This window comes from Manacus vitellinus, unplaced genomic scaffold (genome assembly GCF_001715985.3).
Source record: "Manacus vitellinus isolate BGI_N305 unplaced genomic scaffold, ASM171598v3 scaffold_6_pilon, whole genome shotgun sequence".
NCBI classification, from domain to species: domain Eukaryota; kingdom Metazoa; phylum Chordata; class Aves; order Passeriformes; family Pipridae; genus Manacus; species Manacus vitellinus.
In genome coordinates, this window is record NW_021940750.1 from 2909054 (window position 1) to 2924169 (window position 15116).

The window sequence follows — 15116 nt, forward strand, 5'->3', positions numbered from 1 at the left end:
AGAAGCGATAATACAACCTGTCACCTTAAAGGTACTTCCACCACTCATTTCCCAAAACATTATGCAGACTCCCATGCTCTTCTTGTACTTCAACATAGACAGAAAAGGCTGCTGATGTATGGTGTCTGTGCCTACAGCATGTCAGCATACGTGCCACCTCCCTTCAGACACCCTAAGTGTGAATCATACTTCTCAGGTATACCAAAAGGACATTTGCAAGGTTGATAGCCATGACACTGGTGAGCAGTATGGATTGAATCACTCCCCTACACAGCTCAATTCATAAGTCCTTGCTTTAGACTTATACTGTGGTAGCTGATTGCAATTACGGACATCTGTACAGATCTCTGCAGTCTATGAGTAGAAACAGACATATACAATAAACATGTGTGAATGGCATGTGTAAATGACTATTCAGAGTATGCCCTGATTATTCATTCTGTAGTTAAAAGATGAAGAGCTTTCAAAGTAAAGTTTGTTTAAAAGAAGCCTACATGGGTCACATCCAGTCACGTTATCTGCAACACAGAGAAGCAGCAGAAATTTAATATAGCTAGATGGAAAGAAACAGTTGATCAGTCCTTTGTAGCAGGTCAACTGGAAAATATCTTCCAACGTGATATACAACCATCCTCCATATTAAGCATCAGGAATCACAGATTCCATTGTCAGTTTTGGAAAATGAGAAGTTTATCTTTTAAACCCATAGTCGGGCCTTAGTCATTCTGAAAAACAGCATGGTAGTGTGGGAAAGGCTGTGGATGTTGAGTGTGTGAGTCAGATGTACTAAGACCTGGATTCTGGGCATACAGACTAAGCTGTCCTACAGATTTGTTCTGCAGTGCAGCCATCTCTCTTGCTTCTCTGCTATTATACAGGCTCACTTTCCTTCCCAAGGAAATCAGAGCAAGAAAAATGGTGAGTGGTCACGTCTCACTCCACTGTAGGGCTGAAGGAAGCTGGGATCTGCACAGTCTGGGAAGCATTCTGCACTCTGCAATTCCACCATCTAGCAATGAACACAAAGATCTAGCATCAGTTGTTAGATAAAACATAAAAAAAAAAAAAAGAATTGTCAAACTGTTATTCTAACTAATCTTTTGTTTGGAATTTGTGCTGTTAGTCAAGATTAGTGAATTGCAGCAGAATACAAGGAAAAAAATTAACTTTTAACTCTATACTTCATCTTAAAATTTTCCAGGCAATTTCTCATTCTCTTATAAGGATTTTCTTTTTTTTCCTGTGTGAGATAACAATTTGCAGTTCTTTTACACAATAACATCTATCCTTTCCAGGCTATATTTTAGAAAGAAAGAAGAAGAAGAGCTATCGATGGATGAGACTGAACTTTGACCTTTTAAAAGAGCTAACCTATGAAGCCAAGCGAATGATTGAAGGAGTAGTTTATGAGATGCGGATTTATGCTGTGAATTCTATTGGCATGTCCCGGCCAAGCCCTGCCTCAAAACCCTTCATGCCAATTGGTGAGTTTTGCAACTCCAGGTTATTTCTAGGACAAAACCAAGACAGGATAATTTTCACCTTTTCTCTTCAACTGCTCTTATAGCTAAAAAGAATGTGTTAGGAAAGAGGCTATCAACCACCCTTATATTCTATATTTAATCAACCTTTTCCTTTGTAATCTTCCTCTTCTCTGTCTCTCATTCCTCTTACTGAAGAGCACAGAGGTTCCAGTTTCATGAAATTGCTGATGAATTTTTAGTTGTTATAATTAGAAGTGTGACGGTCAAGTTGGATCTGGAAAGGAGGAGAACTAATTGACAGAAATTTCCCTGTCCCTCTCAGCTTCTCTCGTTCCCTTATGGGTGCAAATATCACAGTATCCCACCCCGTACTCCCTTAATCCCAGCCCTCTCCACAGCTAAAAGGATAGCTGATTAAGAAAATATTTGAGGAATGATTTTCTATAAATAATTCTTCCCAACACAGCAGTGCAGTGTCTCCTGCAGTCTCTGAGCAAGGAGCAAACTAAAGGAGTCCTCAGGAAACCCGCTTGCTAAGACCTTTAGGGAGAAGACCCACAAAAACACAAATAGCAGGAAATTAAAATGACTAGAGTTGCTAATTCTACAAATATCAGTGAAGGGGAACAGCCTGCTGAAGGAGATAACGTAAAAGCAGATGATGCAGTGAAGGAGTCAGAAGGAAAGGCTGAACAGCAAGAAGGGTCTCATAATTCTGGATTTCAGACACACAACGGCTGGGCTGCAACAAAAGAGGTCACACAAGAACCATCAAGTGGAGCTACTGGAAAACAAGGTCCAAAGTTTTCATGGGATAGGCAGAGTTTTACTTGCTTAAGGATAAAGTTCACACTTACTGCTTCAGAGAAGAGGTTTGGGGTTTTGATCGTGTACTGTGTGGTTGTGTATGCTCCCAACTGCATTTGCCTCCTGTGTGCTGTCCTTGCTACCATGTGAATATGAAAATTTTTGACACAGTTACAAAAATGAAACTGGGTGGCATTTTTGGAGATTGGTTTTTTAGTGGGTTTTCTTTTTTTTTTTTTTGCACGATAACTTTGGGAACTAAGATCAATTTCAATCAGTTTCACAATCTATAAACCTTCATATAACTTACTTTGTAAAATCTATTATACATATTCAAAAGAAATTCAGTTTATGCCAAATATACCTTTCTTTAACATGATTGCTCTTATGCTCTTAAGTTTTATGGTCCTGAAATCTAAATGTTATTTTGAAAAAATTATCTTTCTGTTTGCTTTTTGGAATCAATTATTTCACAGTAGCAATTGTGTGTATTTTGGATTTTCAAGTTAGGGCTTTTCAAGTTAGGGCTTTCCTTGATTGTTTTTTCAATTAGTAGACAATAGTCTACTAATGCTGAAGACAACCGAGTTTAGCTAGTGGTCTTTCTGAACTATGGCTTTATAAAGAACCACAATACACCCATTCTGAAGAGATATGAAAAAGCTGTATCTAAATCAAATTAAAATTCTTCAGCCCCAAAATATTTTTCTCAAGTGTGTATCTGCTACAAATGCACAAATCAGAACTAGTGTTTCTGTAAACATGTAATTGTAACTTTTTGTCATTTTCTCCACTGTTAAGGAAAATGAGTAAAGTCACATTTAGCACTGATGAATTTGGCCCTCTGACTATGTGAATTTTGTCCAGTTACAGTCAGGGTGTAAGTACAGAATACAAATTGTATGTAATTTTATTTCTAAACTTTCCTGCAGACTTCTGATGACAATTTGACTCCCTTCTACAAGTCTTTTTTCAGTGGCTTTTCTCATAAGGGAGCATCTGTGAATAGGAACTACTATCTTAACCTCTTGTTCCCCTTCCTATTATAGGAATCCCATGCTGTGCTTCTATTAAATGAAGTATTAGGCGTTACACTTTACAATTGAGCTTCAGCTAGATTTATTTTATTAAAACAGACAGTGGTATATAAATCAGCTGTTAATCACTCTATGTATAGCCCTTCAATTCTCATAGTTATATTGCTATTTCTCAGAATCTACTTCTACATATTTCCTTACAGCTCCTCCAAGTGAACCAACCCACTTTACAGTGGAAGATGTTTCTGACAGCACTGTTGCCTTGAAGTGGAGACCTCCTGAGCGGATTGGAGCTGGAGGATTAGATGGTTATATTGTGGAATACTGCAAAGATGGATGTAAGTAAGATAGGCACATGGCAGCAGCAACTGAACATTTTAAAAATACTGCAATTGCAATAATTTCACTGCAATATACCAGTAACCTAACCATTTAATCCAGTATGATTAAATTGGAACTCAAATCTACGTCTAACATCCTTGACAACCATCACCATACTTATTACAGCGTGACTGTAAAACCTTGAAAATCACATCAACCATAATGTCATCTTCACAATCATCATAAACTTTAAAACAGATAAGTAAAACAAAAATATCTTGTTGTTCTATAGTCACTATTGCACTTTTGTATCATTGAGGAATTGCATATTCCTTAAAACCAATACAATAACATGACTGTGATAACATCAGTCAAACTTTAAAGTAACTGTTACCTTGCCTCACTTAATACTTGTGCTGATAATAGAGTGTAACAGCACCATATGTACAATACTCAATGTACCATGACGCTACAACATATTTATGTCATAAAAGTCAAACGACAAATTTATAATCACTTTAATAATGAAATTTTCCCTGACACCAGGTTTCATTGCCATATAATCTAAGCTAGGGGGTTTACAGAGTATAAATTATCCAGAAATAATTCATAGTCTTTAATGAGATATCATTATGGAATTACCAGAATCTCTATGTCATTGTCGTAGAAGAATGATTTTTCAGTCATATTTCTGTGCATTAGAGCAACTAAGGAAGCACTAAGAATTCTGTTCTACAGTGTCAGTTGAGAAGTAAATAATAAATTCCAACAGTTATGTGTTCTATTATTGTTTTCAGCATATGTGGCTTTCATCAATCCATTTGGACAGCCACAGGAGATATATTTATTCCAAAAAAAAGTTAAATTAAGGCTGCATTTTCTTACTAAAACTACTTCCAAAATTCTCCCTCCTCCTTTGTAATGAAAATAAATGTCAAGAAGTCCCACAGCTCATAAAACAGAATGCCAAAGGAAGTACCAAAAGATAATTCCCTCATCCTTAACTCTTTTGAATAACAAAATGTAGAAATTCCTTAACTCCATGTGTATACACATCTACTCAATCCAGAAGTCTTTTTCAAACTTATTTTATTCCCTTTGAAGTGTGGTGTTGCAATTTAAATTCATTTTACCCTAACACAAATTTATTTTCAATTGCAAACAAGGCATCAGTATTGTTACAACATGCAAATACTGTACTTGCAGCTACAGAATGGATTCCCGCGCTTCCTGGCCTAACTGAGCGCACATCTGCGCTGATTAAAGACCTGGTCACGGGGGACAAACTTTATTTCCGTATAAAGGCCATAAACTTGGCTGGTGAGAGTGGAGCAGCAATAATAAAAGAGCCCGTTACTGTTCAAGAGATCCTGCGTGAGTATCTATACTGAATAAATCTTATTCATTTATTTCCTCTGGTTAAAATTCTGCCTTCATCTAAGAATAACACCCAAACAGTTCTTTCACTTTGACTGGGTGCCAAACATCTTCTGACTCTGAGAACATCACTATAATGCACAGGTCTTATCTTTCTAAAAACAGCTTTTAAAATAAAATCCTTCTTCTTACTTTCAAAATACTCACATTTTGCCTCTTGCAATGGCACTGTCATGGTTGAAGAAATATACTTTTTAATATTTAGCTCTCTGCTTGAAAAGCTGCTATATTACTGCATAATTACTTGCAAAATGCAAGCAATCTATTTACTTCATTGTCCTAAATTATTAATTAACACCCTGTGTATCACCCAACAGCAGTAGATTATAATTCATTTGACTAGAGTCCAAAAGACATCAAGAGCTGCTAATAGTGGATTCCTCAAGCTTGGCTCACACAAAGTGTCTGTCAGAGTTTCACTAACAGTAAAATGAGCCAGTGTAAATGAAATGAAGTTGTAATGCATCTCAATACCAAATGGTCATGAAGACAGACACTCCAGCTCTATCTCAAGAAATTCTTTCTGTAAATGACAGGGAAACGAATAAGTATCACATGGAGAATGTAGAAAGCTTTCCAGTGAGGTAGAGGAAAGCAGAGACTAGATGAAAAAAAATACAGTAAAGTACTTCTTTTCTTAGTGAAAAAAGTAAGCTATGATGAGACTCCACTATCTTAAAGAAAGAACTGTAACTGAACGACTGTAGAAAGATAAAGGAAATCCATCAGTTGCTCTGCTTTACATATCTCCAAAAGGCAATTTACAGGGAGCTGCAGTATCAATATAGCAATAGATAAATCATAATTTATAACCACTGTTTTACTCCAATATACCCTTTGTCCCATCCTTTCTACTGAACTGAAAAAGTTCTCCAAAGAAACAAAGTCCATATAGAAGGCTCATATCCAACAGAAGTCACCCAAATTTGGTATTTCAGATGTGATGCAGTTTCACAAATCCAGCTGTCACTGAAACACATTCAATTGTAAATATACAACTGAGATTTGATACTAAATTTTTATCCAGACAAATACATTTGAAACTACTTTGAGAAGGAGCTACTCCCTAAAAGTATGAACAGTGTTCCCACAATTTTCTTATGCATACAGTTATCCAAGTCTCTTCAGTGTTTTGCATTATTTGTGCTATAAGTAATGTTGCAAACTATCAAGAGCTTTGTATTTAATGTATTAATGCTTAACTTCAGAGCGTCCCAAATTCTGGCTGCCACGGCATCTCAGACAGACTCTGGTGAAGAAAGTGGGTGAGACAATCAATATTGTGATCCCTTTTCAGGTATGTATCAGCTTCTATTTTGTCATGGTTATTTATCATTACTTACCAAAAGTAGTTTCCCTTATGCAAGTTCCCATTGCTTCACTGCTTAAGCAGTATTACATAAGTACAGTTGATGATTCAGGAAACCCTCTCAAACATTTGGGGAGGGGTAGGGAATCACTCTTTTTTCAGTCATAATTTTTTTACAGTCAGAGTTTCTTCCTTAATCCCTCCTTTTGGGGAAGAAGAAAAAGTAAGTGGTGTAAGTAAGTGCAAGCCCATTCTTGCTTATTGACCACAGGATGCATCTCACAGAGAAGTATACAAAAATATATGAATTCAACTACTCTCCTGGGACCAAGGTACATGATGCTACTAGGTAACTTCTTTGCCAAAAGTGTGTATGTTAATTTCTGAAAGATTTACTACAAAAATTGTAGTTTGCACATAAACAGAAGATCACAGTTGGCCCTACGTAGTCTGTGTGTATACAAAGAACAGCTTGGGCATTATTTTACATGAGCTGAAGGTGTAAAAAATACAGCATGATGAGGATTATCCAGGATGCATGTATGTAACTACACATGTCACTATGGCATGCACAAAATTGCTGAAATGCACACAAAGACTGACCTAACCAATTACCCTGCCTTGGCAACTACCTGACTATTCAAAAAACACCACATGCATTTTTTCAGATGCAAGATTCTAATAATTAATACAGTCGAAGAATTGGTGTGTGTAAAGAAAAGGTTTTCTCAGTGAAACATAGCAAACGAAATTGTATGTTACAGATTCTTGCTCTGACAGAGATACCCTCAGTAATACAGCATTTAATCAAGTCCTCATTTAAAATTTCAAGACACTAAAATTTCTCTACTGTCCAGGGCTGACATTTATGAAAATATAATATTTTAGTTGAAGAGCTTTGAAATTCTTATATAAAAGACACTGGAGACACACAAAACATTTTTTCAGCGATGCAGTTTTTTTCATATATGCACGCATCACCTATATTCTTTTGTTTGAGCAGTACCAACACGAAAAAATCTCTTAGAAAAAAATCAATGTTAACTTGAATGTATATGTCTTTTTGCCCTGTGGTTACTGGGTTACAGGAAAAGTTACTTTTTCACAAAGAAATATCTAATCAGTACACAATTGTAGATTCGTGTATGAAGTAACTGTCTTGAATTGCATACTTGCATTACTTTAGTGTAATCATAAGCTTTTTTTCCCACATTTATCTCCAAAATTGCTAAAATGGCTCTTTTACTGGGGTCTAGCCAAATGCAAAATTCAATATTTGTGCATCTGCTACTTCTGAGTAATGTAATCCTTAAAAAATCCCTAAATTAAATAAACATAAGTTTGCTGCTTTGATGTCCACCTTGAAGAAAAAATACATAAATTTATCAAGCTGTCCCATAAGCAGAGGAACTGATAAAGTTTAGCATTTGAGAGATTTGTGTTTTATGTCTCCTTGTGCTGGTTTTGGCCCAGGTAGAGTTAATTTTCTTCATAGTAGCTAGTATGGGGCTGCATTTTGAATTTGTGCTGGAAACAGCATTGATAATTAAGGGGTGTTTTAGTTATTGCTGAGAGCAGTGCATACAGTGTCAAGGCCTTTTCTGCTTCCCACAAGACTCTGCCAGCAAGTGGGGTGCTTAGTTGCTGTCTGGAGCTAAAAAAACGACACCCTCATATCGCCACCTTCCCAGCACACTAAGCCACCTCCTCTGCTTAGAGTACCCTCACTGTAATATTCCCAGAGATTTGCCAGTTCTTTGCCCTACTTCCCTAGGTAGTCCTAACTGATATATCCTCAGCTCCCTGGCCAGAGAAAGTACATGTAGCAACTAATCCAGAGGTTCCTTAATCCTGTCTGACCATTCAGCTGTTGCCAAACAAAATGAATATTAAGATCACACCTTCCCTGAATTTTCCTAAGTGGGGACACTAACTGGTGTTTTGGTATTTCACCCTGCCAGTTTTTCACAGAAGTGTACTAAGCTAAGAGATTTCTAGTCCTCTGTCAAATTGGCCAAATTGAACCAAGCTGATTCAAAAGTTATTTGAATAGCTGACTGAAAAATCATGTGCTGGTATAAACTCTAGTCTCCTAAAAGATAAGGCTAACAAAAAATGTTAAGATCTACCCATCAACACCAGATTTTACTCTGAAAAAAAAAGCTAGAGGACTTTAATTCAAGAGGTAATTTTTGAGAGTTTTCACTTTGTCATAGTGTTGAATTGCAGCTTTCACAGTACTAAGAATTGTGGCTGTAGCTATTTAGAACATGTAAAACTGATGATCTTTCAAAAAAAAAAGCAAATTAAAAAAACCCTTACCCTTTACATTTTAAAAAAATTTAAGTCACTGACCATTTCTATTGCAGAGAAAGACTTCAAGTAGTTACAATTATCTATTATCTAATGAAATTGGAAGTCAGTGTCTTCTACTATTTACAGTTTCTGCACAACCGTACCAGCGACCTCTGTGGTCACTACCATGAAATTCTTTGTCAAGGTATCCTGGGCTTAATGCTACTTGCAAATTTATTCAAATCTTTAGATCAAAACATAAAGAAGAGAAAGGGCAACATTGTTACTGAGCATTTTTCTGTTGAGTGCAGTAAGCAGGTGGGACATTCTGCTGAAAGGAAGGGAATCAACACACTCTTCCTTCAAAATTAGCTACATGAGCCCATGATTGAAGGGATATTATGTGCTACTAGTGGATAAAATTCACAGTATTACTGAGCAGCCCTCTTACCCATCATATATGTGGGAATCAACATCTAAGTGTGTTTAGATTCATTCTTCCCTGGCTGTGAGCTCCCTAAAGTTTCTCTGGTGTGCTATTTAGCCACTCTGTCACTCACTGTTCTCTCTCAGATCATCTATTACACATTGCAGAAATCCAATCCTCTGACATATGTATTAGGAACATGCTTTCTATCTGTTTGTGCTTTTCACAGTCTATAAATATAAGAGTATATGAAAACCAACACTTTGAACGCTTGCAATCTTTCACTGGCACTCATAGCATATCAAAAAAGGAGGTGTGACTGAATATATCTGATCAACCACACTAGGACACCAGAAGTAACAATCTTGTAATCAGCTTGAAAACCTGCCAAGTATTTGTCTTGACAAATTAGAAATTTAAATAAAATGCCCTTATAAATATACCATTTTAAGGAGACTATTTTTATTTTGAAAGCATTTCCCTAGCCAAATTTTTCAAGCAGAATCCTCATATAATTTTAAAATATACACATATAGAGACAATTCTTGTCAAGTTCACCAATAATAAGACACGGATATGGAAAATAAAACACAGAACAATTCAAACACTTTTACTTGTTCAAGAATTTCCACTAGATCTTCTAGGTGAAGAAGAGAAGCCATTTCTTCCTCCAGTAGGTTTTAATAGCTGTAATAGGTTTTTGTAAGGGTTCTATGAAATGAGACCAGGGTAAAAGTCCACTGAAACTGGACAAAATTATTTTGTATCTATTATTTCAGAGCTACAGGCCTGAGGTGCTTCTATGTTCCTTGGCAGAAAGCTGTAAGAAAATTATTTACCAGATAGGTGAAATGGAAGATCCAAAAGCATTGCTCATTCAAGGTTTATTATCAGCCCTGATGTAAATTACAATATATCTGATGAGTTAGATACCAGAGAAAAGAACATCTATGAATGAATAGCAATTTCTAGGAGCTTTAGAAGTTCTTTAACTCTAATTTTGAACAGATCTTGGCCTGAATCTTATAAAAGATGGAGTGGGTTTTTCAGTACCACTGAAAAAGAAATTATACAGCACAGACTTTCTGAACAAATACCAGAAAAACTTGAAATAAAGGTATAGCAATGCACAAAGATTCATTATTGGTGCCTTTAGGCACCAATCTAGGCATCTTAATCTCCCTTTGTAGGCTAAAGAAAGAGATACAGTCTTTCAGAGTATGTTCCAGACACCCAGTGGATTGAGGAGCCTTCTGGAGCTGCTTTCTCTGCTCTTTACTGAAGGTAGTGTCCTAACTTCAGTGCCTTAGACTTCAGATCCAGGGCAGCCTAAGCAGAGCTCACTGCTGTCTTGGAAGGTCTCACTTTCCCTCCCCACCCATTTGAACTGCTCCAGGCCTGTGCTGCACTGTTTCACCATGGTAATCTGGCAGAAACTTAAAAAACTCCACTAATTTATTTTTTGTTAGATTGATTATTAATACACTTAATAAATATGATATGGTCATTTCCTGTTTTCTTGGGATTCTTGGTTTGGAGTTGTACTGTGGAAGTGGCACTCCAACAACTAAGAAGAACTAAATATTATCTACTATTTTTCCTGGAAACAGCTGAGTGACAGTGATGCAAGCTAATGATATCGCACTGATTCCACAGTGCCATCTTCCATGGGTGTAGCAACACTGACTGCTTAGGTTGACAGTCACCAAAAAAACTTTGCAATGCAGAAAGAATTGTACAGTAAGTTTCACTTACCAAGATTTCAAGATGATAATAATTTTTCAAAATATCTTAAAAATGCCTGGGGACAGAGAATTAAATGTTTTAAGAAAGGGAGGAGAAAGGGGGCAAAGCTAATAAACTCAGATCTATATGAGTGCTGCTTAATACCAATCAGAACAAGCCACATCACCTGTTGGCTTCATTGATGCCTGGGAAAGAGTACTAGATGAGCACAAGTATATTGTTTCTGGATTTATTCTCAATATAATTTCAGACTCTAACTAAATGGCATCCTCCTAGCATGGTACCACTAAACCACACAGATGAGAGCAAATATTCGTCTGCAAGAAAACAGAAATTGTAAAGTATTTAGAGAGTTTACTATCTCAACTCTGCATATTACATTAGGCTTTCTAGATTTATAGATCACTAACAAAAAAATGTAAATTTATTACAGCCCCCCCCAAAAAAAACCCAACTTTTTTTTCCTCTTCAGGGTAAACCAAGGCCCAAAATCACTTGGCTGAAAGATGGTCAAACCCTAGACTCCAAAGATGTGGGAATTCGGAACAGCAACACGGACACAATCCTCTTCATCAGAAAGGCAGAGCTTCATCACTCAGGAGCATATGAAGTTACTCTTCAGATAGAAAACATGACTGATAAAGTTGTAATAACAATACAAATCATAGGTAAGAACCTGACAACATCAAAACTAAGCAGATCATTCAAAACAAAATAGTGGCCAGACTGAGGCAAGCCAAAGATCCAATTACCACAGAATCCCTTCTCTCTTAGTGGTTGATTGCAGATGACTAGGACAAAGCTCAGAGCAGGGCTAGCATGTCACTTTATTTTCCTATGATGTTTTCCCAGCTTGAAATTATCTGTGTCCTAGAGACTTTCAGAGGATGAGGGATTTTCTGTGTGTTCCATAGTTCTCCAGGGATTTCTTTTCTTGCATGGTTTCATCCAGTTTTAACCCAGGTCTAGTTTGAGAATCCAAACATCCTTCGGTAGGAAATTTTAGCTTAAGTGCATGTATTTATTTGTTTTGATGTCCATACAGTTTTGTATCAGAAAAAAACATGAATAATCATTCACCTTTCCCATTTGTAGCCTTCAGTCAGACACTCCTCAGTTAACTTTCTCAAGTTTTAGACTCTTTATTTGATTATTTTCAAAGACACCTTTCCATATCTTTGATCATCCTTATCAATCTTCTTTCTACCATGTTGAGAGGGATAGAAAGAATTTGAGACTTCTGGTGTTCTTAGGAATATCATATTGTCCTTAAGGAAGGAAATACAAATCTTGGACTAGATGTACTCTTATTTGTTTTTTTCATTAGACAAGGACAGTGAAGATAAAATCATTGCAATAATATACCTCTACTGTTCCAAAAATTAGAAATTACAAGGCACAGTCTTGTGAATTTGGAAAATTCACATTTAATGCCTTACTCTGTTAAAAGTGTCTAGTTAGCCTGAGGCTTATTCTCTATTATACAATTTCCAGTCTCTTTTCTAGTGTCATTTCAAAGGAATGCATTGTCAAAGTTTCTATATCTTCTCTTGAGATTTTGTGAGATATATTCTGAGATCTTGACTACTCAGATTTCATTAGTGTTCAGCCAGAGTTCTATTTCTCCTCATTACCACTTGATATAATATTCTTGATAACTATTTTTATTTCTCTTTCCCCACACTTTCACACTGTCATCCCAAATTTCCTCCAATGTATCAATACATTTTTAGAATGTGTATTTTGGCACAAAAAGAGTATTTAAACATAACCTGTCATATTTTGGAATTAAAGATGCTGACTGTGTTCTGCTTAAAGTTCTATAAATTAATGTTGGCAGTATGGGTATGCAATGGTGCCAACAGCAAACAAGAAAGGCATAACAAATTGGAGCAAGTATGTCTTAATACCAGCAGATGCTTCTGCTCAAGAGGATGGCTGCAGTTTGGCATGAGCAAAATAAGTAAACAGCAGCTAAAACAAAATAATCCCAAGGTTGCCCAGAGAAGCTGTGGATGCCCCATCCATGGAAGAGCTCAAGGCCAGGATGGATGGAGCTCTGAGCAACCTGGTCTACTGGAATGTGCCCCTGTCCATGAAAGGGGGCTTGGAACTAGACGATCTTTAAGGTCCCTTTCAACCAAAATCATTCTATGACTCTGTGACTCAGCTAAAGGGGAGTAGTGCACTCTATACACCAAAATACCTTTCTAAAACTGGTTAGTGAGTCTTGATTCTAGCCACTGCTCTTAGAGCATGGTATCAAGTATCTTGCACCCATTGTTTGATGCTGTAGAGAGTCACAAAAACACATCTGTGTACCATTGTGAAAGAGTTATTTCAAATAGAAAATGAATGGCCGAAAAAAAGCAACTAATTTTATCACACAGATTAATACATGTCAGAGTTGGAGGACAGGCAAGAAACTTTTTAATTCTTGAACAGCTTACTCAGCTGAAAGGGGATAAGTGTATTTCATGTGATTCATGACCAAGAAGAGAAAGGGCTTGTAACATTTGCAGATACTTCTACAGTCAAGGCATCTACTCTGATTCTTGATTTTGTTATTCTGTCATCAGAACTACCTCTTTTCAATTCTGTCAACTGCAATGTTTGCTCTCCAGATTTTATATTCTTTTAGCAGGACAGAAATATGGGTGATTCAGGCACTCTTTCTCTACTACAAGTGATGCTTTAGGTACAGTAAGTAGAATGGCATGCTGAAAAGCCAACCCAATTTTCAGAGATACAACAAGTTAATCAGTAATCTTCTGAGCTGTCTTTTGATCAGCTAACTTCCCTTGGCAAATGTCTACTTGATGAAGAAGTAATGTTTGTGGCTTCAGCCCCTATCTTTTCTTGGAATAAGGCAAGCAGCTCTGCTGCTATGATGAGTCACATATCAGTTCCAAAGAAGAGGAAACACTTCTGTTACTGCCATCACTTTTCCCTGTTGCCAAAACAGTTGCTGCCATTTACTCTAGAGACCTACAAAATATGCACTTTTACTATGAGAATCCAGTATATTTTAAATACTTTTAGAAAGCTCTTAGATAATGAAAATATCTCCAATCTCTGGAGAATATGGTTTCCTCAACTTTTTTCCCCTTCTACACAAATCAATAAATTTTGTCTTCCATTATGTCTTCTATTGACTAAAGCAAACTTCAGTGCAATTTTTTTAAATGGAATTAATAGTTTTTCTCATTATGTATTATTTTAAAATATAAATTATAATTTATTTTCGAAAGATAATTCACATTTTATGTCTTCTTCACATTCTATAAGTTTTATTAGTTTGCAAAACTCCTAAGTTGAGTTTGTGCTGAGGGTAACACAGAATACTTCCTCAGAATACAAATCCCCACTTTAACACAGTGTCGTATAGAGGAAAATAACTTGGTGCAGAAGCATCACTAGATTTAACTTTTCCCATCCTCTGTTCATAAGCTAGAGATGAACTGTTTAGTACTGAGAAAGGAATATTCTACAAAGGAATTTTGAATAGATATTCTTGCAGATTTCATTATCCCATCAACCCACAAAGATCAAGAATATAAAAATCCATTTAGCAAATTTATGTCTTTCTATTTTTTTTAAGATTGTCCTTCATAAACGTGCACAAAGGTATGTAGTATGAAAAATTCTTCTCTTCAAATCAGAACAGATTAATTGATTTCTGTGTAATGAAGACACACATCTAGAAACATAACTAAATTTTTTTCTTCTAAGTTGTGATTCAAGGTAACAACATTTCCACATCTCCATAAGCAATATTCATTTGTCAACACATTGCCATTCCCAACTTCAGAAACAGGGAAAAAAATGAAAGAAGGCTTTACCTGTTTGGTAGCTGTTGAGACACAGAAGATGCTAGGTTTTTCTCTGAAATAGGAAGAAAGAGGATGATAAATGGAATGAGAGCGATGCATTCCATATTCCTTATCACACTTCATGCAGTGTTCTAGTTGGTGCCACTTTGAAGCAGGACAGAAGGGGCCAAACCTCATTATAAAGCAGTCTTCAATTCCAAAGTATGACAGTGAAAAGAGAATTAACACATTATGCTTTGACATAAAAAGTCATAGTTCCCCTAATAACGAAGGCTGATTTATTACTGGTTTGCATATCCTTTTTAAGGAATTAAATTATAAGCAATCTAAAATTACATTCCTTTGTGCTTTGCTCATCTCAAATGACTGAGATGAGACTACATCCATCAGATTCTTACATTTCCCTAATTTTTCCAGCTT

At 36.3% G+C, this 15116-nt stretch overlaps 1 protein-coding gene across 1 annotated transcript in view; it reads left to right on the forward strand.

The window, feature by feature from the left end:
- MYBPC3 (myosin binding protein C, cardiac) overlaps positions 1-15116 on the forward strand; it is a 61485-nt gene that overhangs the window by 38477 nt on the left and 7892 nt on the right. The window contains exons 24-28 of the mRNA XM_018082988.2: positions 1296-1484; positions 3532-3666; positions 4856-5023; positions 6295-6383; positions 11336-11531. Coding sequence (XP_017938477.1) covers positions 1296-1484; positions 3532-3666; positions 4856-5023; positions 6295-6383; positions 11336-11531 — 777 coding nt within the window. The remainder of the gene's footprint in view (positions 1-1295; positions 1485-3531; positions 3667-4855; positions 5024-6294; positions 6384-11335; positions 11532-15116) is intronic.